The sequence below is a fragment of the Eutrigla gurnardus genome (genome assembly GCF_963514095.1).
Source record: "Eutrigla gurnardus genome assembly, chromosome: 9".
NCBI lineage: Eukaryota > Metazoa > Chordata > Actinopteri > Perciformes > Triglidae > Eutrigla > Eutrigla gurnardus.
In genome coordinates this window covers 13,754,284-13,780,879 of record NC_139923.1, presented here as the reverse complement: position 1 = coordinate 13,780,879, position 26,596 = coordinate 13,754,284, and the positions used below count along the sequence as shown (strand labels likewise).

The window sequence follows — 26,596 nt, the reverse complement described above, 5'->3', positions numbered from 1 at the left end:
GTATTTGTTCAGTGTTTTATTGCAGACACTTTTAGTACCCCGCTGTGTTTATATTCCATCTCCAGTTGTCCATGCAGCCGTAAGGAATTAAAACTGTTTGTCAGCCTCACGCAGCGAAGGCAGTGTGTGCAATTTGCTCTCATCAGCCTATATTTATCAGGGTCTCGAGGGTAGATGTATCATGTATTTTACAGGGATGTGATCAGAAAAGAGGAAAAAAAAAAAACGAAACACAGTTGTGTCCATTTGGAAGTTGTTGATATTCTTATTCAGAAACAATCCACACACTTTAGTGAGCTTTAACACTGCAACCATTAGTTGAAATGATTAGTCAACTGGAAATTAATCAGCGACTATTATGATAATTGTTTAAAAAAAAGTCTGAAGATTCCATTTTCTCAAATGTTATTTCTGCTGTTTTTCATTGTAATCTCAATATCTTTGAGTTTTGAGGTTGTGGGTCTGATAAAGCAAAAGATTTGATGCCATTCGTCACGGTTTTGTGATGTTTTATTGACGGAAGATGATGAATCAAAGACAATGAACAGATGAATAGATAATGAAAATAAGTTGCAGTCCTTTTTTGCTTCTACTTTTTGAAATCAATTGATCGTCAATCTTATTTTCCAGTGAAATCTGATGCTAACTATTATTGTGTGCTCCTGTTTGCACATTATTGTCCATGTAACATTATATTCCTTTCTATTACATATTTTATCTTGAATTCGGTTTTACCAATTTGATAAGAGTGTTGTGTTGTTATTCTGCAATTGAGATAAAAAAATCTCTTATACAAGGGAAACCTGGTAGCAGCCATCCAGAATAAACTATACAAAACATGTTCATGATAAACAAATAAACAATCAAACAGAATGACAGCTATTTAAGCACAATGGCCTCTTAAGAAAACAATGACATTCCTCCCTCACTGCATCATTTATGATACTCTTGAAACCATTAATAGATATGAATGTTTTTGGTTTAAGAGTTTTTATTTATAATTCCATTACCAGGTAAAAACACGGTTTTGCCAAAGTCTGTCAAAACCTGAGGAACATTCAAGAGCAGCCACTTGGAGGCTTAAAATAATACAAAAATATTATCCCCATCTGGCTCCAAGCACAGTCTTTAAGCAATATGAAAAAAAATATTTTTTCATAATGCTTTCATATTTTATTTATTTATTCATAAAGTTTATTTTCCTTGACATTTCCAATATTCTGCACATTTAAAAGTGTATAACCTTGTTTTTAATCAAATCATTGCAAATTGTCAAATGTTGAGTTAACATTTTTTGGGCTGTGACTAATAAATAATTTTCATTCACTGTGAAATGTAGAAAATGTTATCCTTAAACTACCACTCTCGGTCCAAATCCAAAACATATTTCACGTACATCACACTGCAAAAGCAGATAAAAATGAGAACATTTTTTTTTTTCATATCTATCTGCTTGGGCATGATTGTTATTGACAGAAGCACTCTGAAAAGACAGTTGGAGTCCACAGGCTTTTTTTTTTTGTTGAGGCCTTGTACTGTAAAAGAGTTTAGGGGTTGTGCAGCAGAGACTGATGGGAGTTGTTCATACCTCGTCTGAAGGTGTACCAGGAGGTCTGAGTGCCGACGGGCGGAGGAGAAGAATGGCTGGCTGTGGAGCCCCAGGCAACAGTGCGTCAAGATCGTCTCCTTCTATCCTCCCAACCTTTCCTGTAAAAAGACTCTGAAGGTACGCCGCTGCTCCTCTTCTTGCTTACTCTCTTTGTTCCCTGCTTCTCTTTCTGTCTCTCGCTCTGCAGAACACTCTAAATGCACGTCACACAAACATGCACAGCCAGTGATAAACTGTTTCCATTGTGAATCAGAGACCATGGGCTCTAGGTCCTTCCTGCCTCTGCATCGATCCACAAAACTCCAAACTTGCTTTTTATAACCGACCTTGTTGATTGTGCTCACAGCCTGAAGATGGCGAGCCTCCCTTGTGTACTTCCCCTGTCAAGTCGTTTTTTTTTCCTCTGTCCCTCCTGTTCTGACTCACTTGTGTATATCCACCAACGGCAATCAATCAATCTCCAGTCTTTAAAAGGAAATCTAACTTCACAGATACACAGAGATGTTTACATTCTATGGGGAGAGAAATTCATTTACTACGAAATGATTTTATTCAGACAAACAGGTGATGGGCAGTTATCCTCTCTGTCAAATACTCGGTTTCAGCCACGTCTAAATCTGTTACATATTATTTTGTGTTCAGGTGAAGATCAACATCCCCTCCCTTCCTGCAATCGGGCTTTCTGACCGTCTGCACTGTTCCATCAAGTTGTTCAAGAGTGAAGGCACCATGCCTGAACATGGTCAGGTCTCCTGCGATCTACCCAACCCCTCGCTGATACCACATACTCCAGAGGACCAAGGTATGCCTTTTACAATTAACGTACTCTCTCGTTTAACACATCCCTCTCAAGGCAAATGTCTGTTTTTCTCTATTATAAGAAAGGTTGTAGCACCAATGGGCAAAGCAGGCAAAATGAGCTGCTGCCCCGGGGCCTCCAGACCCAGAGGGGCTTAGAAATCCTCAGGCTTACTGCATGCACCAACTGCAGATTTGATTGGAATTTGTACAACTAAAGTACAATATGAACTGAGTTGGGTCGTTAGCTAGCTCTAGAGGTGCCCTGCTTTCCAAAATCTATTTTAATACTTTCATTTATACAGGTTCAACACCCTCTCCGGATAAATTACAAACTAATGACATTAAAGAAGATTTATCACGTGCACATCAAGGATCGTAGAAAAACAGTGTTGATAAGGAAAAAGTTCATGCTTGCACTCCATGCCACAGATGTTTATTAACGACTACGTTAAGATACATTTTTATCCAAAACAAAACATTCTAAAATTAAATATGAATTCCTGAGCAGCATATTAGCATTGCCATTGTGAGCATGTAAGAATAGCTACGTTTAGTTCAAATTACTACTGCGTATAAGCAGCTTTACAGACTCTTGTAAAATGAATGCGTTAAATAGTTAAAAGGTATTTGAGTATTTGGGTATTCATGGTGTGTAACAAATGACTTAAAGGTCATGTCTTATGTGTCAGAACGTGTCCCCTGTTGTTTTGTCTCAACATGAACTGTGGATAGTCAGAGTAATTCCCAATGACACAATCCACATTCACACAGGTATAACATTTATATCCCACCAACCTCACCTTGCTCTGTCCTCAGACTTTGTAGCCGTGCCCGTCACGATTTTTGTCAACGAGACGGTGGAGCTGGCTACGCGGGAGTTCAAGTTCTATAACTGTGCTGCCACAGTGAGGAAATCCGAAAACACACCGTGAGTCAGACGCTAATCTATCAGTTCTGCTCTGTCACTCACTGAAAATACACAGTGACACTGAACACAGCATCAACTGACAACCTTGATGTAAATGTATCACCGTGCATGAACAGATGAGAGATCAAGGCTGTGTTTGTAAATTGTGATGCATGGCAATTTTGAATGCACCTCTTGCATTTTCTCGCCTTCTTTTATTGCCAAGCCGAGGAAATTGCCTCAGTTTCCTTTTCATTAATCAAAAAATGAAAGTCGATCTAGCTATTTCCCCACCCCCCCCTCCTTATTTTTTTTCTTCATTTCTTTCATGCCAAGGAATGTGTGATGAACGAGCTTTGCTTATGTGAAGTTGCGGAGATCCATTTCGTTGTCAGCAACATGGATTTTTGTGCCGGACGCGCTTTGATGAGTTTGCATGTTTTTAAGATTTTGTGTGTGTGTGTGTGTGTGTGTGTGTGTGTGTGTGTGTGTGTGTGTGTGTGTGTGTGTGTGTGTGTGTGTGTGTGTGTGTGTGTGTGTGTGACTGCCTAATTATATGCATTTTCTCATTTTTGGTGTTCATGTTGTGTTTCTGTGTCTATCTATCTGTTTACTTTCAGGTGCAGGTCATGTGTGGCCAGTTCGTGGGGTTGCCAGTGGAACACACGTGACCACACCTGCAGCGACATGGACGAAGCCGTGGTGGGGACCAACATCATCAAGCAACGCCAGGTGAGTCTTTTCAAGTGTTAACACATCAGTGGCTTGTCTGATAAATGTTGGAAAATATGTAGCAGAAGTTTTCACAAATCTAATCAAACATGTGACGGTACGCCTGAGCGATTCCAAATTTCCCCTGAAAATGAATAGAAAACCCAAATCCCGATATCAGCTGGCACCATCTTGCATGACAAATACTGTTGGGTGGAGGATATCAATTTGTAAGTCAGCAGATGTTTCAGCGATACACTTATCTGTAACCACAGACGAGTGTGTCCGTTAAGTGGTTGGCATATTTAATATGTAAAAGATTGAGTGATCTGATTTGTTTTGATGCCTTCTTAGGGAGCAAAGTGTCCCCAGTTTGAGAATCCAGATCCTGTGCTGATCCCTGTGGGCTACAAGACTCGTATCAGCTTCGAGGGGATCAATTTGGACCTCTACCAGGTAAAGTGACACAGAAGTTAAACCCTTTGTAAAAAACGAACTGACTCTTTAAAACACTTGGGTATGGTGGCCTGTTCGGTCCGCCGTGAACCCGATTGGTCACAATTTCTGGCCGGTGCATGGGGTTTTGGTTACATCATCAGCATGACTACAACATGTATATTTCAAAAGACACAAATCTTCTTTCGCACAAAAAGCAATGACGAGGAGAATTTAGGTGAGAGAGCGAAAGGTTATTTTGAATGATGTTATCAGCTACCAGAAGAGCCTGTAGGACGACATTGTCTTTTACATTTCCTGCTCTGCACGAAGGAAAACAATGAGGAGCAGCAGAGAACCGTGATTTGCAGCATGTACATAAATGAATCCACCATTCTTGTGGTATTTGTCCGGTTCCTCAGGGTCGGGTTTTCACCATTGGCACCGAGCTCATGAAGAATGCAGAAGAGGAGGTACATTTTGAGGATGGGCCATTTTACACCTTCAGCGGCTTCAATGTAAGTATGGCTGTTGTATCGCTGCTTGACACTCGTCGTAGCACTGACCCTCACCCGTGTCTCTGTATTGACACTGAATTGCTGATTTTGTTCAGATGGCTTCTGGCCAATTTGTCCTTCACTCAACACAGATCATTGAATCACAGCTATTTTATAATTTATTAAAGTGAAATATGGAACAACTGAGTGAATTTAAGCACCACTTGATTGCAGATTTCAGTACTGAAAAAAAACCCATATCCAAAGTTTGTATCACTGAACTGACTTTATTTTTCAACGTTATAAATCCAATCACCCCTTATGAGTCCCTTTGATATTCTCTAGCTCCCTCTAATGGTCAGACTCTCTTCACTGGAGTTATTTTCAGCTCCATCTCCACATTCTGAATTCTGTGATTTGGAAGCTCAAACCGTACCTAGCCCCTAGCTATGTTCTTTCCCAACATTGATTTCTGCAGCTGAAAATCTGCCAGGCTGGGTGTAATTTTTTCACTTCCATTCTTTTCCTCCCTTGGCATGAGGGAGCGGCAGCCCCCACTGTTTGTCGAGAAGAGCTTAAGTGCCATTAATCACTGAATTCTGTATTAATAATTCATATTATTTCTTTCCAATTTCCTAGTTTTCTTATGACAAGTCACCAGAGACCAATGTTCTCTTCTATGTGAAGGACAAAGAGTCGGACAAGAAGATGGACAGCACACTGAATGGTACACTCTCACATTTTAATATGGAGACCTTTTTTTAAAATGCCCTGTGTGTGTACACTGCTAGTGTAAAGCCTCCACTAGATCTGAGAATGCTGCCTTTAATTGAAAATTAATCAGAAAATGACTTGGTAATGACTGTATCACCAACCATGTTTTGACAGAATATGAATGATGAGGGGCAAGTGATAGTAAGGCCTGTTTTATATTGTTATCATCTTGTTAATTAAGATATTAGATGACACCAACATAGACATTTAAAGGTGAGACATTTAAAGGACCATACCAGTCTAATTCTGACTTCTTGCCATTAGCAGAGATTTCCCCCGTCTTCAACACATTTTGTTCAGCTTTGTTTAGCTCAGCCTACCTGTTTTAAGTGCCATTTAACTGTGTAAAACACATTCAACCTTGTGAAAATCAATGCGTAGCTCTGATTGGACTTTGTAACCAGGATGCAGTGAGATAAACAACGCTTGTAAAAGATACCGCCCAGCATTGGTTTACTCGACTCGCTGTATCAGTAAGAGTCTGAAGTCCGAGGTGTAACTTTCAGCCAATCGTTGTCCCCCTGTATACTTTGGTTCTGCCCACTGAGCTATCAATCACAACAGAGCCCAGAGAGTTGTCGGCCCAAATGGTATTGCGCCTGGAAAAATAGTTTCTTACCAATGCTGAATTTCAAACTCGACTTGACAAACCTTTCCAGGTACATTCTGTAACTTTTATAGAATATGGACAAAACTTAAACGAACAAACTCTCACGATATCTAAAAAATAAAGCAGTTTTGGTAAATGTAGAGGTTTATGTAAACTAGGTGGCCGCTGACATTTAGTAACACTCGTGTAAAAAAAAAAGTGTAATGCAAAATGTGATAATTGTTTTTCCCCTTCACTGTCCTACAGTCACCCTGTACAACTGCTCCATGGGGAGGGAGGACTGTAGTCTCTGTAAGAACGCAGACCCAATGTACAGGTGTGTGTGGTGTGCCAAGCTGAAGGCCTGTGTGTATAAGAAGCTGTGCAATCCTGACCAGCAGGGGTCCGAGGATCCTTCCGACACCCAGTGCCCCGACCCCCAGATCACTGACGTGAGTAGAAACGGCGTCGTCATCTCTTTATGTTGACCGTTGAGCTGGAAGTGGTACGTGCATGAAAGGCTTGTGACCAGCAGTGGAAAGACGATGAGTTTGGTGATTGGATTATTGATTGGAACACTTTACTGGCCTCTCCACTTTCTGTCGACCGTGGAGTTGAAAGTCTGCTTCTCCTTGAGGGCGTTTTGAGCTGACCCGCAGCACATCTAGATTGGATCAATTCCTTCTTTGCTCACTTAATTGTTCATTGTCTCATTGTCATTGGCAAACATCCATCAGTAATTGTATTGATGTCAGCGTGACAGAGGTTATTACCATGCATATAACAGCCTGACTGATACATCAGCCGATACAGATATCACAGAGTGTTGGCAAGATGCTTTGTGTGTCGAGATCGGTTATGTCCGTCACACCACCACATCGGTCTAGACTGAAGTCTCAACAACTATGGGATGGATTGCTTTGTACAGACCCCAGAGGTTCCCCTCAAGATGAGTTGTAATCACCTTGGCGTCCCCCTGATTTTTTTCCAGGGGGTCATCAAAGTGTAGTTATAATTTGTCCACTACTTTGATTTATGACCAAATACCTGCATAACTAATGAAATTCACATCAGCCTCATCTGTTCTTTGCGTTTAGTGCTAATTACCAAAAGTTAGCATTGTACTTTTGAACGTTTTTGAGCCTCTTCTGCCTCTTTCTGTCTTATTTTAGAGTCATTATTTAAGACTAAATTATTGTTCAGCTGTAAAAAAGGTTTGTTCACAATACAGTCACATAAAATATTGACGATATATTACAATGTGACTTTGTATTATCCTCAAGTATCTTTCATAACAACATCCAGCATCAGTAGGGCTCTTATACATACACACATACATGTATATGAAAACATGGCTCGTACAGTACGGATGTAATTCTCAACCATGGTGTTGAATATTTAACACTTCCCCATTCAGAGGACTTCAACAGACTGTGTAAATCTCTTGTACATTCTTAATGCAAGGCTGATCTGTTTAAATCCATTTCAAATCCCCTCTTCTTCTAAACGCGTATCTCCCCATCCAGATCATCCCTCGATTCGGCCCCCTGCGGGGAGGAATCTCCATCACCATCCGGGGCTCCAACCTCGGCATCCACAAAGAAGACATTACAAGCATAACCGTGGTTGGGGAGCCCTGTATCCATCAGAAGGAGAAGTACTCTGTTTCCACGAGGTAGTACTTACACACTTTGATGTATTTATGCAAATATATGTGCGGTGGCAGGCAGCACACATGCTGTCTCTCTATTGTTTGGTCAAACCGTGTTGGGCAGGTTTGCAAAAGAAGTACGTTTTTGTTTGTTTTTTTAACTCATGACGGCTTTAGCTTTTCTCAAGGTAACCAGGGTGCATATTTTCATTTGCTCAGTTTGTCACTGTATTGATGTGAATGGTAGTGGTGGATGTTCCTTTTTCGAGTCAAAGTAATTTTCCATTACAAGTCCTGCACAAGTTCAAATGTGTTACATAAACAAGAAAAGAAAATCCTTCATAAGTTTGCATATAAGTTTGCTGTAACCGATATATTATTATTATATTATAATAATATAATAAATTATATTATATTATCAGTGTCTAAGTAACATCTTACTGTAGCTGGTGGGGGTGGACCCAGCATGACTCCTTTCTGCTAAAATGTATTGCTGAATATATATAAGGTATCCCTCAAAGCTGTACATAAAAACAGTACCGGTACTTAATGCTATGTTCTACATTCTGAAAATCAGTTGAGCCACTGAGACAGATTCGAAAAAAGCATCCCCCCCAACCAAACCCCTCCCCTCAGTGTTCCACGATTCGACGAGGCAGGATGACGAGGAGCAGGGGAGACGAGGGGATTGGATGGAGGGTACGAGCCAATGAGAGCCCTCCGGAGCAATGGCTCCCATTTGTCAATTTCTATGCAGGCCTACAGCTGATAGACTTTTTATTCCAAATCGTAGACCATAGCTTTAAGTAAATGTACTTTCCACCACTGGGATATTGGTGAATGTGCATCTTTAAGTACTGTCTGTAGTCAGAAATGATCAGAGTAGGCCGAATTCTTTGAGATATGAATACACCAGAGCACTGATTTGAGAGCATCACATTTTCCACAGCTTTTTCCTGGTCTCTTCATGCTGCAGACACTATGCTCCTCCAAAAATGACTCGCAAATCCACTTCAGCCACCGTGGTGTTCACTTGATACAAATGGTACATGAAAAAGAAAACATTGTCACCCTGCAGCCACGAGCCAGAACTGTTGACACCTGGCAGGATGGATCCACATCTGTGACAAATTCTTGCCCCACCATCTGCGTGATGAAGCATAAACCAGGATTTATGAGACCAGATGGAAAGGTTTTCACCCTTAAATCATCCACTTCTGGAGCCCACAGTTCGGCTCAGTCTTCATCGTGTTGTTAGTTGTCCTCCATCGTCTACAGCCTGTTTGAGATCATCGCTTTAAGAATTGACAGGTTTTCCACTGCGATATTTCATTCCTTTACGTCACTATAGAAATGAATAGCTATTAATTGTTTATGAGTGGCCAACCTGCCATTTTATGTTGACCACTTGCATCAGCAACTATTCTCTTTGAGGACTTAGACATCTATGGTATATCAGTCATTTTGTAGATGGTGCAATGTGCTAAGATTTCAAAAGTGCTCTATTTATAACATGCAAGAAGCAGCCAGTCTGGCATTCAACATCACACTGAGTTCATCTGCTTAGTTGTCCAAGAGAACGTGTTTTTACTTATTTTTATATTTGCTTTTTTTAACCAATTAACTTAAAATAAATGAGCAGTACTCATTTTTCTGCCAATGTCGGTAATTTTTCCGAAAGATCCAATTTAGATGGAGAAATTTGGACGAGGTTGTGTGAGGTGGATCTGTTTGTTTTTAATGGAGCCGCTCCTGCCTGGAAGCCAAAGCAGCACAGTGACAGTGACCGCTTTGATTTGTGGAGGTCTTTTTTAAGTTCAGAAATGCTGCTCCATTTTCCACAAGTGCTTTCAAACACCTGGTGAAGTTGAACATTAATCTGTTGTGCGAGTTGAAACGAGTCGGTCCATCACTTTGTTGAAACATTTGTCAGCAATATGTCAAATTTTCTCTGGATCCAAACCTCACCTTGAGTTTTATATTGGGCCTATTTTTCATTTTTTAAAACATTTTCTAGAAACAAATATCAATTAATTGAGAAAATGAATTGATAATGAATTAATAATTAAAATAATTGATAGCTGCAGCAGCACTCAATATTTTCTCACCTTTTTGTTGTCCCGTCCAGCGTGGTGTGTGAGATCGGCCCTGTGGACCCTAAGAATAATCATTGGGGCCAGGTGGAGGTGGAGGTTAACGGGGGAAAGAGAGGAACCTCCTCCCTGAGATTCACCTACAGGGTAAATATTCTCCTTTACTTACTTAAATGTGCTCTCTCTCTCTCTCTCTCTCTCTCTCTCTCTCTCTCTCTCTCTCTCTCTCTCTCTCTCTCTCTCTCTCTCTTCCCAAGTATAGAACCATACAAATTTAAAACTAGAAAATAAATGCACCCAAAGGCTTTCAGCTGATTTTGTTATTTTATGGTCTCTATTATGTTTCCATCATTTTCTAACTGCAGAGAGCCCCTTGACAGAACATAACAAGGGCATGCCATTTATGTGGAATGTACAAATGCAACCTCCTAATGTTTTAGTCAATTAAGCGCCTAGATGCTGTCACATTACAATGGCAATGCACTGAAAGAAAGGCCACAATGTGTACACATACATCTTTAACCAGATGCTGTGCAGTAGGCTCCCTTTTCTCTCAAATAGCTATGCTGTAGCCTGTTAAAGTATTAAACTGGCTTTTCATATCTCTGGCTCCGCTAAAGCTTCCCCACAGGGGAGTGCTCCGCCTAACTGTTTGCTCAGCAAATTGAGGCAGATGTGTTGCTTGTGTGTGTGTGTGTGTGTGTGTGTGTGTGTGTGTGTGTGTGTGTGTGTGTGTGTGTGTGTGTGTGTGTGTGTGTGTGTGTGTGTGTGTGTGTGTGTGTGTGTGTGTGTGTGTGTGTGTGTGTGAATGTTTCTAATGGAGAGTTGGAGATCAAGGAGGGTAAGAGGAAATGTGTGTGGCTTTATGACATAACATTGTGTGTATTGTTGCGTGTGTGAGCGACCCTGTGCGTTGGATTTTTTAACGTGCATGTAAATCCTTGCAGGGGAAAGATGAGTATGTATTCACTGTGTCCCCCTCTCACCAGGACCCGATTCCAGAGGAGGTGACACCCACTACGGGTCCAAAAGCTGGGGGCACCCTCGTTACAATTAAAGGAAGATTTCTGGACACTGGCAGTAAGGATGATGTCCAGGTTAACATCGGAGGGACGGACTGCACTGTGTAAGTACTTCTTTCCTCAGTGATTGTCATTCAAACCAAATCCCAATTCCTCTTTCAACTCAGTCTCGTCAAGTGCTACTTGTTATTCAGACATTGTATCAATATGCAAATTCTACAGTATGCACACTTTGAAGCCCATAAATTGATTTCTTTTTTTTAAATTCCTGAAGCAAAAATGGAATTGACCTTAACTGTGGCATCATGAGCAGGATTTTCTTTTCTCCTACCATTCTCCTGCGCCGTTGTGACCACCAGTGTTCTGTCAAACCCAGTCCATGGTGACATTTTAGGCAGAGGTAACGGAAAAATAACGAGCTAGAAGAGCAGCAAAGCCAGGATTTAACAAGCTGTCAGGCTGCTGCCATGTTGGCTTCCACCGCACACCTGACCTGGTGTGACCCCCCACTCCTGCTAGCCAGTTAGTGTTATGTCCTTGTATTTGCAGGGAGCACTTCGGAGCAGAGATCACCTGCAGGACAGGACAATTCGTAGGAGAAAAGGTGCCCTCTGAGTTTCTCACCGTCACAGTGAGGTATGGAAGGAGTACCACAACAACCATCCCAAGTGCCTTCAAATTCTTGGAGAATCCCATCGTGGTGGACCACAACCCCAAAACAAGCTTTGTCTGGTCAGTATAAATTAGAAGCATGTACTAGCGTTTTACCTTGAGCATTTGCAACATTGCTTTTCATTTTATCTAGAAACATATAGTGTTGGATCCAAGTTTCAGAGAAATGGTGGTATTTGTACACAACAGGTACATTTCAAATGGACCACTTGCTGTTTGTACTTTCAGATGCACTCAAATACAAGTGTTTAAAAGGATTTCTGTTAGTTTTAAGTTTTTAGCCCAGCTGTTAGCATGGGCCTTTAGTGAGTAATAGTCCAAAATAAGGCAATGACAAAAAACACATTGATAAAAGTAGTAGAATAGGGAATCCAATAATAGAACAGAAAAAGCATGTTGACATGAGTGACAAGGCTGTATGGAGAAGTACTGGCAAATGGAACGCTTAGAAAGGCACCTGTCTTGTTCTCTGCCCTGCAAGCTTCTATCTGTCTGAAACCTTGGTTCATGCTATTAATGCCAAGAACCTTTTTATTTGTTTAAATGTGTGATTTGTCCTCCATGTGTATGCCTGTTGTGTATGTGTGCAGAATATTTCCCAAACTTCTGATTGGCTGAAGGGGATAGAAACTGCTAGTCTTTGATGTTGTAGCAAAACTGCTGGATGATCTCTGTAAATGGATGCATTAGATGGTTACCTTGCTTTGTTCTCTCTCTGTGTGTGTGTGTGTGTGTGTGTGTGTGTGTGTGTGTGTGTGTGTGTGTGTGTGTGTGTGTGTGTGTGTGTGTGTGTGTGTGTGTGTGTGTGTGTGTGTGTGTGTGTGTGTGTGTGTGTGTGTGTGTGTGTGTCTTCATGTCACTCTCCCTATACGTTTGTCTTTGTGTGGCTGGGGATATCTGTTTTTATATCTAATTTATGTATTGTATTGTGTTTTATATATCTGTGTGTGTTTTCAGTGGAGGGAGGACCATTGTGGTGACCGGCTCCGGCTTTAACTTAATCCAGACGGCACTCTTGAAGGTCGTAGGACCCAATACGGAAGCGTTTGAGGTGTGTCTTCCATTTCTTCTTCTGTACCCTTTACTTAACAGCATCTTTCCATCAGCCTGTGTATTATCCTCCTGTAGAAGTCATCAATTCTTTGCTCACTTCACTCCTTCTCTTAACTGTTTCTATCCTACCATTCTTTGTCTCGGAGAATTTATACTTTTCCATTTGCTCCCCCCTCACAGTAGCAGCACTGTCCATCGATCTCCCCGCATCTCATGAGGATGACGATTTATTCCAACCCTGTCAAGCATGCACACACACAGCAACAAACACACATCTCCACTCCATGCTTCCACTGATGAGTGAGAGTCCATAAGCCAGTATTACTTCATCTCACTTCTTAGGCTGTAAATCCTTAAAAACCTGTAAGATTGCAGATAGCAGCGTGACTGTTTCACCCTCGCAAAGATAGAACTATGTTCCTCGTCCAGCTTAATCAAGCAGGATTGACTGTGCCAGGGTACTTGAAGGAGTTGCACACAGCATGCCGCTACTTGTCCTCCAGTGTACCGGCCAGTGTTAAGCAGTAGCAATTTTGTTCATTTCATTTAATGGGCTAAATTTAATACTGGCATTAAGGTTGCAGTAGATTATGTGAATATGCCGCTCTCTACCACTTCAGTCCCGGCCAAGTCCCTGGTACACTACTCCCCGGGGGACAGGGAGATTTGAAAAGACTCCTGGCTGCCACTAGCAGCAGATAGAAAGTGTTATCTCAAAGGCCTTGGCTGGTCAACTTCATAAGCTTCTCTTGGTTTAAGTCTATCCACTGAACTAGGCCCAAATATTTTTTGGCTGCTGGTGAGAACATGTTGATTACATTGTGGGTCAGGTTAGAAGCTCAAAGTAGAGATTTGTTCTTTTTTTTTCATTTGCTTTAAAGACCCCCTGCTTGTAATTGTAAACAGAGACTTCTAGAGCTGGTTGTACCAGCTGCTAGTAAGTTCCAACTTTGCCTTGTTATAATAGAAATTATTACTACATTAAGATTTACATATTAAATCAAAATGGGTCGCATCGCACAAAGTAGTTCTTATATAGATATTAGCTGTTTCTAAATATTAACACTTACTAACTGCAGGTGTAACGTTACCTGACTAAATTAATTTGTGAAGACCTGTTTAATATTAGACATAATATGGAATGGTTGACGTACCTGATCAAAATTCATTTTTAAACTGGGAAGATTTGAATGTACCCTTCATAAAAAAAAATAACACAATATACCTTCAATTACAGAACAGTATAACAGCAGACTAATTGATCAATGAGCATTGATTAGGTTAGCATAGATGCATACCGTATATAAATCAAACAAAATCTTACCTACATTTACAAAGGATTCTCAGTTAGGTTTATTATATTGCGTGTCTTCTAAAAATTATTCTGTTTGCACACCTGAGGAAAGAAACTGTTCTGAAGTCTGCTGTCGTGGCAGCTGATACTTCTGTATCTCTTGCCAGATGGCAGTAGGGTAAACGGACTGTGGCTGGGTGGGTTTTGCCTTGCTCTGTGCAGGCACCTCTTGTCACCAATATCACTGATGCATGGTAGATGGGTACCATTGACGTTCCGCTGTAGAGCCCTCCTGTACTTGCAAGTCCCAAGCCAGTTTGTAATGTTTCCAGTCAGGATGCTTTCTATTGCTACTCTGTACAAGTTAACAGGAATTTTGACTTCTTAAGTTGAAGCAACAAACATTCAACTCATACCACCCATCTCAAACTTTATAGTAGGTGTGCCTTTGTCTTTTTCAAAGTAACCTACACCTTTTCCTTGTCCTTCTGAACAACTTGACTGTGTGTAGGATTGTAGAGTTTAGCTGTCGCACAGTGTTGTCACTCTTCATCAAACAAGAGAGGGACAAAAATATCACCGTCCAGTTAATCAAAACCAAATAAACAAAGCCAGAGAAGGAATGACTCGGTGTGAATAACGATTCAGCAGCGGCTGCTATTCTGGCAAATTGGGATTTTAATAGAATGACTAAAAAGAGACACATAATTTTACCTTCTCCATTTTACCCAACCAGCCTTTTTGTTTGCCCCTCCACCCCCGAGACACTCTTCCCTCACACAACAAAAACATCAATTCAATGCCTTTGAAAACATGTTTGCTTTTCGCTCTCCATAATTTCTATGTTGAATACTTCCTTCATATCTTGCTTCTCTTACTTTGTGTGTGTTACATGTCAACATATTACTTTGTATTGGTGTTAATGTTAAAATTCTGATCTTCCTCCGAAACATTCAGAGCGCCGACGAGAAGAATGACACAGTCATCCAGTTTCGGTCTCCAACAGTAAACATCTCCCTGAATCAGCCCCTTCAAACCTACATCCTGCTTGACAAAATGACAAAGGAACTGAGTCCTTTCGACTACCACCCTGATCCCATCTTCAATGAGCTGAGCAAGAAAGTCATCACTGAGGGGGGCATCATTATTGTCACTGTGAGTGGGCTGCTTGTGTCCTTTTTAATGCTGCAGTTGTTGTATGACAGCACAGTATTTCTGAGAAATCTGCCTCATTGTGTGAAGGAATTAAGACAAATGGTGTTATTATCTGACTTGAGGAGAAAATGGAAAATATGCTGAATTGCAGTTGCTTCACCACATTTTTGCTGTTTAGCTGCCTATGTAATGGATGGGCTTCATTGTTTATAAAAAAAAATATATGCAAATAGCAGTGCATTTTTTTTTAGCTCAGTGGGGTGATTGTTTTGGAAATCGAATGAACTGAGGCAAATGTGCATTAGTAGTTGCATTTACTTTATTCTAACCCTTATAAACGGATGACAAATATTCTTAATGTTGTAATATTCTTTTAAAAATACACCTCAATTTGATTATTCATCTCTCTTATGTGCCTATGCATAATGACGATTTAATGATTTGTCACTTTATATTAACATCCCTGCAGTTCTCTGTCTCCTCTGTTTTTACACATTTCATTGTTTAACTATCTTATATACCAATGCATTAAATTATGTGTCATTAGTTATTTTTATCTTAAACATCTCTGTAAAAATGAGGCAAAATGTCCATCGTATTCTCCTTAAGTCCGGGGTGAAGTCAGAAGTCAAATTGCTTTGTGCAGACACTGAATAAGTACTGCAGTAAATTAGTGAGGAAAGGCATTTGCAATAAAAAAGGCCTTTTCAATTACTCAGACATTGGTTTACTTAAGCTAATTTCACCTTTCTTATATTGCAGACTGCATTAGAATAATTGAAAGCATGTCTGTAGATACAGAAGCGTGCTGCAGAATGTCAAAGTGTACATTGCAATGCCCGAACTGTGGGATTGACTGACTGGCTGAGCTGTTCCCACAGTGTCTTAACTAAGAAATAATGTACTTACAATCTTAAGCTTACTCATTTATTTCCGCACTTATGGTGGGGCAGTGAAAAGCCGTTGGAAACGTTCCATCCATATTTTTAATACTCATTATATGATGGGTCAACTGATGGTATATAAATGCAGTAATGAATTCCTCCCAATGTAGTCCAGTCACGACACTTTGAGCATTACTGTTAATCTTCCCTTGCAGGGCCGGGGATTCTCCAGAGCTATGACGGCCAAAGAGGCTCAAGCGTTTGTGGGTGACGTTCCATGTCAGGTCAACACGCTTCAGGATGACAAGCTGTTTCTAGACACACCTTCCACCACACCCAGCGCTCGCTCCCGACGCCACCGCCGAGACACCCGGCCTGAGCTGCTGGACTTAACGGTCAGATCAAACAGAGTCAGGCAGACACACAGTCACGGAGGAAACATTCAGATCCTTTTTGAATATCATCAAATCAAATGGCCCTGTCAGTGATACATTAATATACTGTATATTATATCATGGATGGGGAGCAAAAAGAATAGTATAGCCCTCTAAAACGCAGTAAAATAGAATTATAAAAGGTCGTGAGAAGAAAATACTCAAATACAAGTATAATACAAGTACGTCAAATCTGTATAAGATGAGTGCTTAAGTAAATGTACTTTCACAGACACATGCATGGACTTGCAGATGAGATGCATGCATCATGAATCTTTACTGTACTCCTCTAAGCGTATCCTCTGTTCATCTGGGGAGCCCATTTTTTTCACTGGTTCAACAGTTTTCATGTATCTACAGGCCCTTTATAATTATATTTAATTATAACAGAGCCACAATTGTGATGAATACTGTTGCTCCTGTGGGCCATTCCTCGAAGTGAGCTATTGTTTTATTTCTGCGGCTGTGTGCTGCATACTGAATTGACACCAATGGACCATCAAACAGGACAGAACACCTTCATAGAAGAGGCCTGATTGTAAAGTGTCAAACTCAATACACATGCATTTGTTCTTTTCATGTGGGCCCACCACCTTGCACATAGCCCCAGCACTTTAGGGATAGGGAATGGTCCTGCAGCTGCTTTATCAGATCTGTGGGCAATTATGTAGATCCTCCTCTGTCCCCGTTTCCTCTCCAGCGCTGTCAAATCTTTACTAATGGCACCTACCCAGATAAATCTTGGGCTAAAACTTTGAGAGCTTGTGCAGATAATAAGATTCCCTATCTCTCTCTCTGTTTATCCGCAGATAAAATTTGGGAAAGGGGAGTGGGTGGTCGGCTCTGTGGAATACGAGAAGAAGAATGATTTGTCCCTTTACATCATCATCCCTGCAGTCATTGTGCCCATGCTTCTCATCATCGCAATCTCTGTCTACTGCTACAGGTAAGTTAAGCTATTTCAGGTTAACGTATTAAAAAAAAACACTACTTCTTATAGCATTTTTTTTAGATCAGATTAGTAGGAATGTTTATTATACAAATCTCTTGAACCTGCAGTAAAGGTCATATAATACTCAGTTTAGGCCTTTTTATCTTTTTTTACACAGTTTTTCCGATACCTAACTTTTTCTGTCCAGCTTACCGTAAACTTACAAACCTGCAATATTTTTTTATGCCAGTGGTTCCTAGCCCCAGCCTTTTGCCTTGTGACTCCTGAACTCTTGTGTTTTGTTGAAATGCACTTGCCACTGCTGCAATAATAACAATGATTGCAAAATCAATTTTCCCCAAAATACTTTTGACTTTTCTTCCGACTTTGTTAAATGCCAATTTGTACAAAAGTATTGAAGTGCCAAAAACTGTGCTTACACAATTGACAAAGGGGTCGTTATTTATGTTTGGGGTCGATTAGATGTCAGATTTGAACGGTAACTCTCTTTGACAAACAACGGTTATAAAACTGAAATGACAAAAATCCAAATAGATTTATTTGGAGATAAATAAATAACAGCTATAATAACACATGTTCTGTTCTATTCTGTCCATTGTGTTCTCAAATTGACAATTTGTTATCTACCACCAGGTTTGAACCCTTTTCCTTGATGTTTGTGTAATCTTTTCAGGAGGAAGAGTCAACAGGCAGAGAGGGAGTACGAGAAGGTGAAACATCAGCTTGAGAATCTGGAGGAGAGCGTACGGGACCGCTGCAAGAAAGAATTCACAGGTACGAACAGTGCAGCTGTGCAAAACCTCAGCAATATCGCTAATGTCCCTCAAAGGATCCATGTTTCTAAGAAGCTATAAAGTAATGAAGTGCTTCGTAGCTCTGATTACATTTGTTTGATGTATTGTACCACAGTGAATTAAATAAATTCTCCTGCTTAACATCATGTTATCATCATTAGGAGGGCACTGTTTCGTAGTTACTGTAATAGAAAACAATCTTTCACAGCTGAAATCATTTTCCCGGCAAAGCTCTCCCTTCGCTGCCTCTTGCAGCGTAATGATTGAGACAGACGAGCGGCACGCAAATGAGAAAATCTGCTTATTAAAAAAGAACAAGGTGCTATTTTTTTGTTTTTATGTCGCAGACTTGATGATTGAGATGGAGGACCACACCAACGACCTGAGTGAGGGACGAATCCCCTTCCTGGACTACAAAACCTACACCGAGCGCGTCTTCTTCCTGCCCTCTAAGGACGGTGCCAATGATGTGATGATCACAGGAAAGCTCAACATCCCAGAGGCTCGACGGGCCATCGTGACTCAAGCGCTCAACCAGTTCTCCAACCTCCTGAACTCAAAGACCTTCCTCATTAATGTAATTATACTGCACACGAGTGACTCACTGAATGGTCAGCTGTGGTCACAAACTGATGAAATGATTATAGGAGACCACCAGGGCAAAATGTTCTGCTTCTGATTGAAATTTCTACTATTGGATGAAATTTGGTGAAAACACGGATAATTTGAAAGAAAATTGGTCATCTCCTGACAAATTGACCAAATACCTACTCCTAACATTCCCAATAGCCAAGGCATATTCACACGAGCCTTATCCTTAGTTACTTTCAAATAAAATACATAAAAATACATCTCTGTTAGCTTTCAAATCTGCTGCAACCACAGTCAGTACACTGTAACCTCTTTCATATACATTCGGAGACTCTTCCCTTGAATTAAGGACTTTGTGACGTTTGAGTTTGCAGAGTACATTATTAGAAGTGAGAAACCGAAGACGTGGCTACGTGTGAAGATTCCTATTAGTTCACTATTTGCTGGCATAGAAACACCTTCTTGGGTGTTAACTGCATATGTGTGGCTGATTTGACTTCCACTTTTCTTAGCTCAAATATTTCACAAAGTAGAACTGAATTACCTCGATGATTATTACTTCCACAAGCATTAGTCTTTTGATTATTTAAAAGCACTATGTCAGATTTGCTTTTGTGTGTGAGTGCGTGCCGGTTTGATCAGGAGGTTTAATGTAGCTTGTCTTCCATCTGTTTCTCTGTGCGTGTGCTGGTGCGTTTGTAGTTTATCCGTACCCTGGAGCGCAGTCACGACTTCAACGCCAGGGCCAAGGTGTACTTCGCCTCCCTGCTGACGGTGGCTCTGCATGGGAAACTGGAATACTACACCGACATTATGAGAACACTGCTGCTGGAGCTGATGGAGGAATACGTCCACAGCAAGAACCCCAAACTCATGCTGCGCAGGTGAGAGAACAACTCTGCTCAATAGCGAGCTGGAGCAGTCGGATACAAAGCCAAAGTTTGCCAAGTTTAACATTTAAGACGTTCTGTACTGCTAAAATATCATGGCAGCTGCATAACTTGGATGCTTCTTAGGCGTGCTAGCAGAGTGGTTGTGGTGATGGCAATGTTGGGCGACCACTTTGGTCGAGACTGAAACATTTAAACAACTATTGGATGGATTGCCATGAAATCAGAAATTCATGATCCTGACCTTGGTGAACATTTGACTTTTCATGAGCAGGTCAAAATCTTCACTTACGCTGTCAAATATCTCCATCTACAGGATGGATTGGCACTAAATTTTGTACAGACATTCATGGCTCTCATGGGACAAATCCTAATGACTTTAGTGATCCCTTACTTTTTTCCTGTAGCGCCACCATGAGGTTGTCATTTTTAGTTCTGTGTAAAGTATCTTGTCAGCTGTTGGATAGATAGTGTGTACAAACCTCCATGGCATTCATGTCACCCCCAGGATCAATAACTTGCAATAACTTAACTTTCCCTTTTGGTTTACAATGTCGGTCCTTGGTGCTTTGAGCTAATTAGCAAATGCTTAGCAGTAACACTAATTTAAGGTGTCCATCGACATTAAACTGCTAAATATCAGCATGTTGGCTTAGTTAGTATAAGCATATTTACTTTAGCTCTCCTGAATAATTCCATTATCAAAGAGCAGTTTGCAGGGCCACTTTTGCCCTGAGATCATTAAAATCCCTCTTTCTAAGCTATAATCAGAATCACTATATCTAAACCCTGGCAGCAGTATAATTAACCATTTAAGGACTTGGATTCACTTCAAGAGGCAGTGGACTGTTTCATTCTGTTGCCATGTTTTGTGTTGAAATGTGCACTGACGAATGTAGTCTGCTGCATCCAGACTGCTGCTTGATCTATTCAAGTCCTCCTCCTTCTGTTTCTGATCCTGTTATTTCCCTCCCAATCCAAGCACACAGTGCTGTGTGACTCTTCTTTTGTAATTCCCCGTCATCATCTTCTTCATCTATAACCTATAGATCTTGACCAATGGGTTGTAGGTTACAAATGACTGTTGTTGAATGCCTTGAATACATAACTTAAATGATATTATATTTAAGGAAGTTGCTTTATGGCTTAATCCTGCAGCAGGAAGGTTTTTCATTGGACAAAAAAAAAAAAGAAAAGAATAAAAAGATGACATTCATTCTAATGCTTGGGCCGTTTTATTGTATGAATAAACTCCAGCTCTCAATCCTGATCAGGATTCTCATCAACATAACTGAACATCACCTGCAGCCAAAATCTAATCGGACCCATATTCTATTGAGGTAATTGCCCTTTTCACAGAGATGAGAGATCAACCGTTATATTACAAGAATTAGCGTTGCAGCATTAATAAAAAAAATAATGTAATGATTAGAATGACATAACACAATATATTATCACATTATAAAAGATGACATGGTATTGATAAGATCTTGCCACTGCAATTTGGCAACATAATGCCCGTCTAGAATTAGAGTGTGTAAATATTCGGCTGACTTATTTGATTGAAGTAAATAGCCTTCAGAAAAGAATCTCCAATTTTAGTGTTTTTTTGTTCTTCACCCTGTCCTCCACTGTAATGATCATGTCAAGGTCAAAAAGATCCAGTGAAGGCGGGCTCCCCTCCCTCAGCAAGACCCACTTGTCTGACAGTACAGTCGCTCATTGCTGCTGGGAGGGGGGTTATGTGATTTGAACTGTCTGCTGTGTCGAGGCGCGCTGTGACTGGCTGTTGTGCAAGCACACATCTTAATTATCCCCCAATGGAGAGGCTCATTATGCTGATTAGGCCATTGTGCCAACAGAAGCCTCCGTATAGACAAGACATCTAATTAGGCATGCTAGCAGCTAACAACGTGTGCCACCAGTGGAAATGTGACATTAGGATGGACGATCCTTCAAGTGACCACTGACGTGATTTTTTAATTAAAATATCCTTACAACTGACAAGCTGAAATTTCCCTTGTTGACATTTTGTAGATGTGCAGTCTTAAGAAAGTAATATTTCAATGTTTTCAAGAGAATACAGTGAAAATGGTCTATTATAGGTATTCCCTGTCATTCAACTTTTGCCAGGAAAGACACAGTTTGCAATATATACAAAATGTAAAACAAAAACCTATTATAACATATCTAAGGATAAATGCCAAAACCCCCTCACCTATCATAAATCACAGCATCCATTATGGCCATGTAGTGATTATTTTTCAGGGGTTCTTGGCCTATGGATTCAGATTTTGAGGTGCATTATCTAAAAAAAACTAATAATATGTATGTCACTTGTTTTCCTTGAATTACCTAATCAAATGTTATGTCTGCACTGCTCATTAACATACAGCATTAATACACCAGAATGATTAAATAGTATTGTTACAATATTAAAAAGTGTTCATCTAATGTGTTTTTCCAGGTCAGAAACAGTGGTGGAACGGATGCTGTGTAACTGGATGTCTATCTGCCTTTATCAATTTTTGAAGGTAACACAAGTTAATGGTCAGCTAAAATGTATGAAATGTAATGTAAGCTAATGACATAAACACATGTATATATGTATATTTGTGTATATATATGTATATATATATATACTGTATATATCTTTAGTGGCTCGCTAGTGGTGATTTGTCTTGATAATTTAAAATACCTAATCGCTAATACAGGAAATGTATATAACGACATGCTACAGCATTAAACTGTGCGCTCAGTGCATGGATTTCTCAATTTCTTTCATTAGTGCTCTGTATTGATAATGTGCATTTATCTGTCTTCTAAACTGCTAATTACAACAATTAGTTCCTTGAAAACATCTGAGACAATGTCTAAATGGCTTTGTGTGTGTGTGTGTGTGTGTGTGTGTGTGTGTGTGTGTGTGTGTGTGTGTGTGTGTGTGTGTGTGTGTGTGTGTGTGTGTGTGTGTGTGTGTGTGTGTGTGTGTGTGTGTGTGTGTGTGTGTGTGTGTGTGTGTGTGTGTGTGTGTGTGTGTGTGTGTCAGGACTCTGCAGGAGAGCCCTTGTACAAACTGTTCCGAGCCATCAAGCACCAGATCGAGAAAGGGCCTGTAGACGCCAGAGTGAAGAAAGCCAAGTACACCCTGAACGACACGGGCCTGTTGGGCGACGATGTAGAGTACTCTGTCCTGGTGAGATGGACACACACACACACACAAAACCACACACATTCAAACTCATAAACTCAGTGTTAGAAAACTGCACTCCCCGCTTTGAGATTGCACAGTGTTTTCGTGCCTGGTGAGCACATGCACGTACACAAAAACACAATGCAGTTACCATGGTAACCACCCAAAACCCCCAAGGCGACTGCCAGCTTTTGTGTGACATCCGTTTTCAGTGTCATTGCTCTCAACTCCAAAACGACACAGGCAACACATTCCCACGTAGTGGTAAAATGCGCGGCGTCGGTAAAAGACCCTGTTGTCGGTACAAGTCACATCCCCAGCCTCTCCTCGACCTTCCAACCTGCACCTGCTCTGTATCCACAGCTTACAGTAGTCAGGAAAAGCCTGTGTGTCTCGCCTTGGTATCGTGTTTCAATAATGGAGGCTAATGTGAACACAGCTGTTTTCAGTTGAAGTCAGCACAAATAAAAAGACCCATGGGTAATGGCGTTGTCGAGGACAATTACCAAATTAGCCTGAATTACACGTCTCCCGCCGTGATGGATCGCCTTCTCTGATTGAATTATAGGAGAAGGAAAAAACGCAATGGGCTGGATTTCACAGGCGAACCCAGTGTTTTCTGTTGGCTTTAATTCACAGCGTGCTCCTCTCATTCACCTGAGAGAGGCAGACAGGCTTATGAGATTGCTATTGTGATTGGTTTGCCGGCCTCCTGTTTGAATCTGTTGAGTGGTCAGTTCGTTATTTCTGACGGGAGGTGAGGTGAGGTGTGTCAGAGCTTTCTCCCATTGAGCCTTGGTCATTAGCTGGCCAAGGTGACAGGAGTCCTTTTAGGTGTCACCACAGAGAGTGTTTGTGCGTGCGTGTGTTACAGAAGCCTGGTTGCCATGGCGACAACATCCTGATAGCGGGAGTTTGTGTGTGTGTGTGTGTGTAGCTTGAGTGCAGTGACTTAGTTTATTGCACACGCTACATTACCACATGGTGCTTAATGTGTGTTTTCTGTGTGTTCTCTGTGTGTTTGCCAGACCCTGCAAGTGCTGGTGCAGGGCGAGGGTGCGGATGTGACGCCCGTCAAGGTGCTGAGCTGTGACACCATCTCACAGGTGAAAGAGAAGATCATTGAGCAGGTGTACAGGAACCTGCCATACACCCAGCGGCCCAAGGTCGACAGTGTCACACTGGGTGAGTAAATGAGGGCACATAAGAGGAGGATGAGCTGAAGCGGAAAATGTCCAATAATGAGGAATAATGTAAGGGTTACAGGGAGTGGCGAGGATTTCAACATGGAGAAGCTATTTCAGTCCTGGCTAAAATGCCTTTTTAATCAAATCAGAATTTGTCTAAATAGATAATGATGTATTTCATTGTAACTGAATTTAATGGATTATTGGATGGAGATGATCTCCCTCTTTCTGTCTCCGTCTGTGTAATAAAAAAAAAAAGCTTCATCGAGGTAGAGAAGTTATTCAGTGCCAACCACATGAAGAAAGCCCTCATCCCTAAACAAAGTTTTGCTTGCTACTGTAGTCAGAAACCTTGGGGACTGACTTGAAAGGCAAAAGCTCTATAGACATTTTTCTAACATCAAAGCCATTTTTTTTTATTCCCACGCAGGCTGTAGATCTCATTCCTTTATACATTTTAGATACGCAGAGATCTTCTTTCATGGTGAATCAGGAAGATAACCCCCTTTATATTTGGTGGTACTTGTAAATGAATCACGTCTCAGATGGTGTTGAGCTCAGGTCTGCAGTTGAATTTCTCTAAATTGAAAATTGTTGGAGTGCAAATCAAAGTTTAGAATTCAATTTGAATTATTCAAACCAAAATGAACTCAAATGTGTCACTAAATCTCTGGAGAGGCAGCGCCATGCAGACAGTAGGACGGGGAGCTGGATTTTCTACAGTGTTAAAGAATAAAAGAAAGAAATAACAAACAAAACATCGAAGTATGGTTGCAGTTCACTTTCAGAAATGACCGATTCACTATGTCTTCACCACAGAGTGGCGCCCGGGCTCAACGGGGCAGATTTTGTCAGATCTGGACTTGACTTCCCAGAAAGAGGGCAGGTGGAAACGCATCAACACTCTGGCACACTACAACGTGAGTATAGAAGACCATTTGAGTGGCTTGATGAAAGAACGTATTTAGCAAGGAAGACTGAAAATGGCAGAGGGGATGTAAATAGCTGTAAGTGGGCGTGTGGATGTGAAGGGGGTTGCCTTTTTTCACCCCATTTCCATCGGAGGCTGTACATCTTGTTTCACAGCGTTGTGTGTGAAATCAATCCACAGATTAATACTCTTGTAGGCTAATTACCACAAAACTGTTAAATAATTAATATCTGTGCTATTAACCACCTGTCAAATCAGTGTGTAAATGTGTAAAAAATGTTGATTTTTTTCTTACACGCCTATGACAACATGCCAGCATTCATAAAAACAATCCTGGTGACAAAGCGGATCAAGGTCCTGATCGCAATGTCTGTGGTTCGAGTCCATCTTGGGACTTTTACTGCACAACCCCCCCCCCCCTCACCTGATTTATTGTCAGCTTAAAGGAATAGTTTAACATTGTAAAAAAATATTCTTATTTGTTTTTTTGCTGAGATGGATAAAAAGATGAATCACACGTTTAATTAACATGTGTCCATTAAATATATAACTTCAGCCTTTTTGTTTGCTTTGCACAAAGACTGGAAACGGGGGGAAATGGCTAGCGAGGCTCGTAATTAATGAGCTTCAGGGGTGCTGGTAGTCACATCATGTTACTGTTGGAAAGAACCAGACGAGCTGCTATCCAGTTTCCAATCTTTGTGCCAAGCTAAGCGGTAAACCGTAAACTGTTTGTGTCCATAAATCAAACGTACAAGAAAACACTTCATAGCCATTTTCCTTCACTGTTTGCCTCCTCAGTTTAGCAACATGCCTACATGTTTTATTCTTCATCACCGGCCGGTTGAAAGTGCCTGCACTTGGTTCTCAACTCTTGTCAGTTGTCAATGGCAACAGAAAGCCACTAAATCTTTTTGGCAGTGTATTTATTGATCCTCGGAAAGTAAAGGTCAGACACAGATATTCTTGTCGTGTTTGTCCCTCCTCCTTCAAAGGTACTCCTCTTTCTTTTTATCCTACCCGCTGACGTCTCGCACTCCTACTTAATGAACTGCCTTGCTGCCATACAGTCATTGATGCAATAATGGGTTGACGCCAAAGAAAATGACCAGTAAATACCCCAATAAAGGTCCACTGTTGCTGTCTACTCAATTGCATTGATTATGAATTGGTTCTGGGGCACTCAAAGGGACTGCTGACCTCACACGTCACAGTAGCTGGTGATTGAAAGTGTGTGAAGTAAGTGTGTGTCGGTGTGTGTATGTTCTCTCTCTTACAAAAGACTGTTGTGTGCATTCCAGGTGCGAGATAACGCCACGTTAGTATTGTCCAGAGTGCTTTCCTTTCATCAGAACTATGACCAGAACCAGGAAAACCACGAAGAGCGTATGTGTCTCTAAATACACTCATACTGTACACACACACACACACACACACACACACACACACACACACACACACACACACACACTTGTGAAGA

General features: G+C 40.9%; 1 protein-coding gene across 2 annotated transcripts in view; it reads left to right on the top strand.

The window, feature by feature from the left end:
• Positions 1-26,596, top strand: part of plxnb2b (plexin b2b) — a 113,398-nt gene that overhangs the window by 78,617 nt on the left and 8,185 nt on the right. For both annotated transcript variants that reach the window (XM_084018245.1, XM_084018246.1), the window contains exons 7-30: positions 1,600-1,726; positions 2,252-2,411; positions 3,227-3,338; positions 3,938-4,049; positions 4,383-4,484; positions 4,886-4,981; positions 5,600-5,687; positions 6,591-6,775; positions 7,850-7,998; positions 10,103-10,214; positions 11,057-11,193; positions 11,639-11,821; positions 12,719-12,812; positions 15,066-15,263; positions 16,363-16,542; positions 17,391-17,527; positions 18,207-18,307; positions 18,675-18,904; positions 19,621-19,802; positions 22,276-22,342; positions 22,855-23,001; positions 24,027-24,183; positions 25,005-25,105; positions 26,418-26,502. In XM_084018245.1, coding sequence (XP_083874371.1) covers positions 1,600-1,726; positions 2,252-2,411; positions 3,227-3,338; positions 3,938-4,049; positions 4,383-4,484; positions 4,886-4,981; positions 5,600-5,687; positions 6,591-6,775; positions 7,850-7,998; positions 10,103-10,214; positions 11,057-11,193; positions 11,639-11,821; positions 12,719-12,812; positions 15,066-15,263; positions 16,363-16,542; positions 17,391-17,527; positions 18,207-18,307; positions 18,675-18,904; positions 19,621-19,802; positions 22,276-22,342; positions 22,855-23,001; positions 24,027-24,183; positions 25,005-25,105; positions 26,418-26,502 — 3,242 coding nt within the window. The remainder of the gene's footprint in view (positions 1-1,599; positions 1,727-2,251; positions 2,412-3,226; positions 3,339-3,937; positions 4,050-4,382; positions 4,485-4,885; positions 4,982-5,599; positions 5,688-6,590; positions 6,776-7,849; positions 7,999-10,102; positions 10,215-11,056; positions 11,194-11,638; positions 11,822-12,718; positions 12,813-15,065; positions 15,264-16,362; positions 16,543-17,390; positions 17,528-18,206; positions 18,308-18,674; positions 18,905-19,620; positions 19,803-22,275; positions 22,343-22,854; positions 23,002-24,026; positions 24,184-25,004; positions 25,106-26,417; positions 26,503-26,596) is intronic.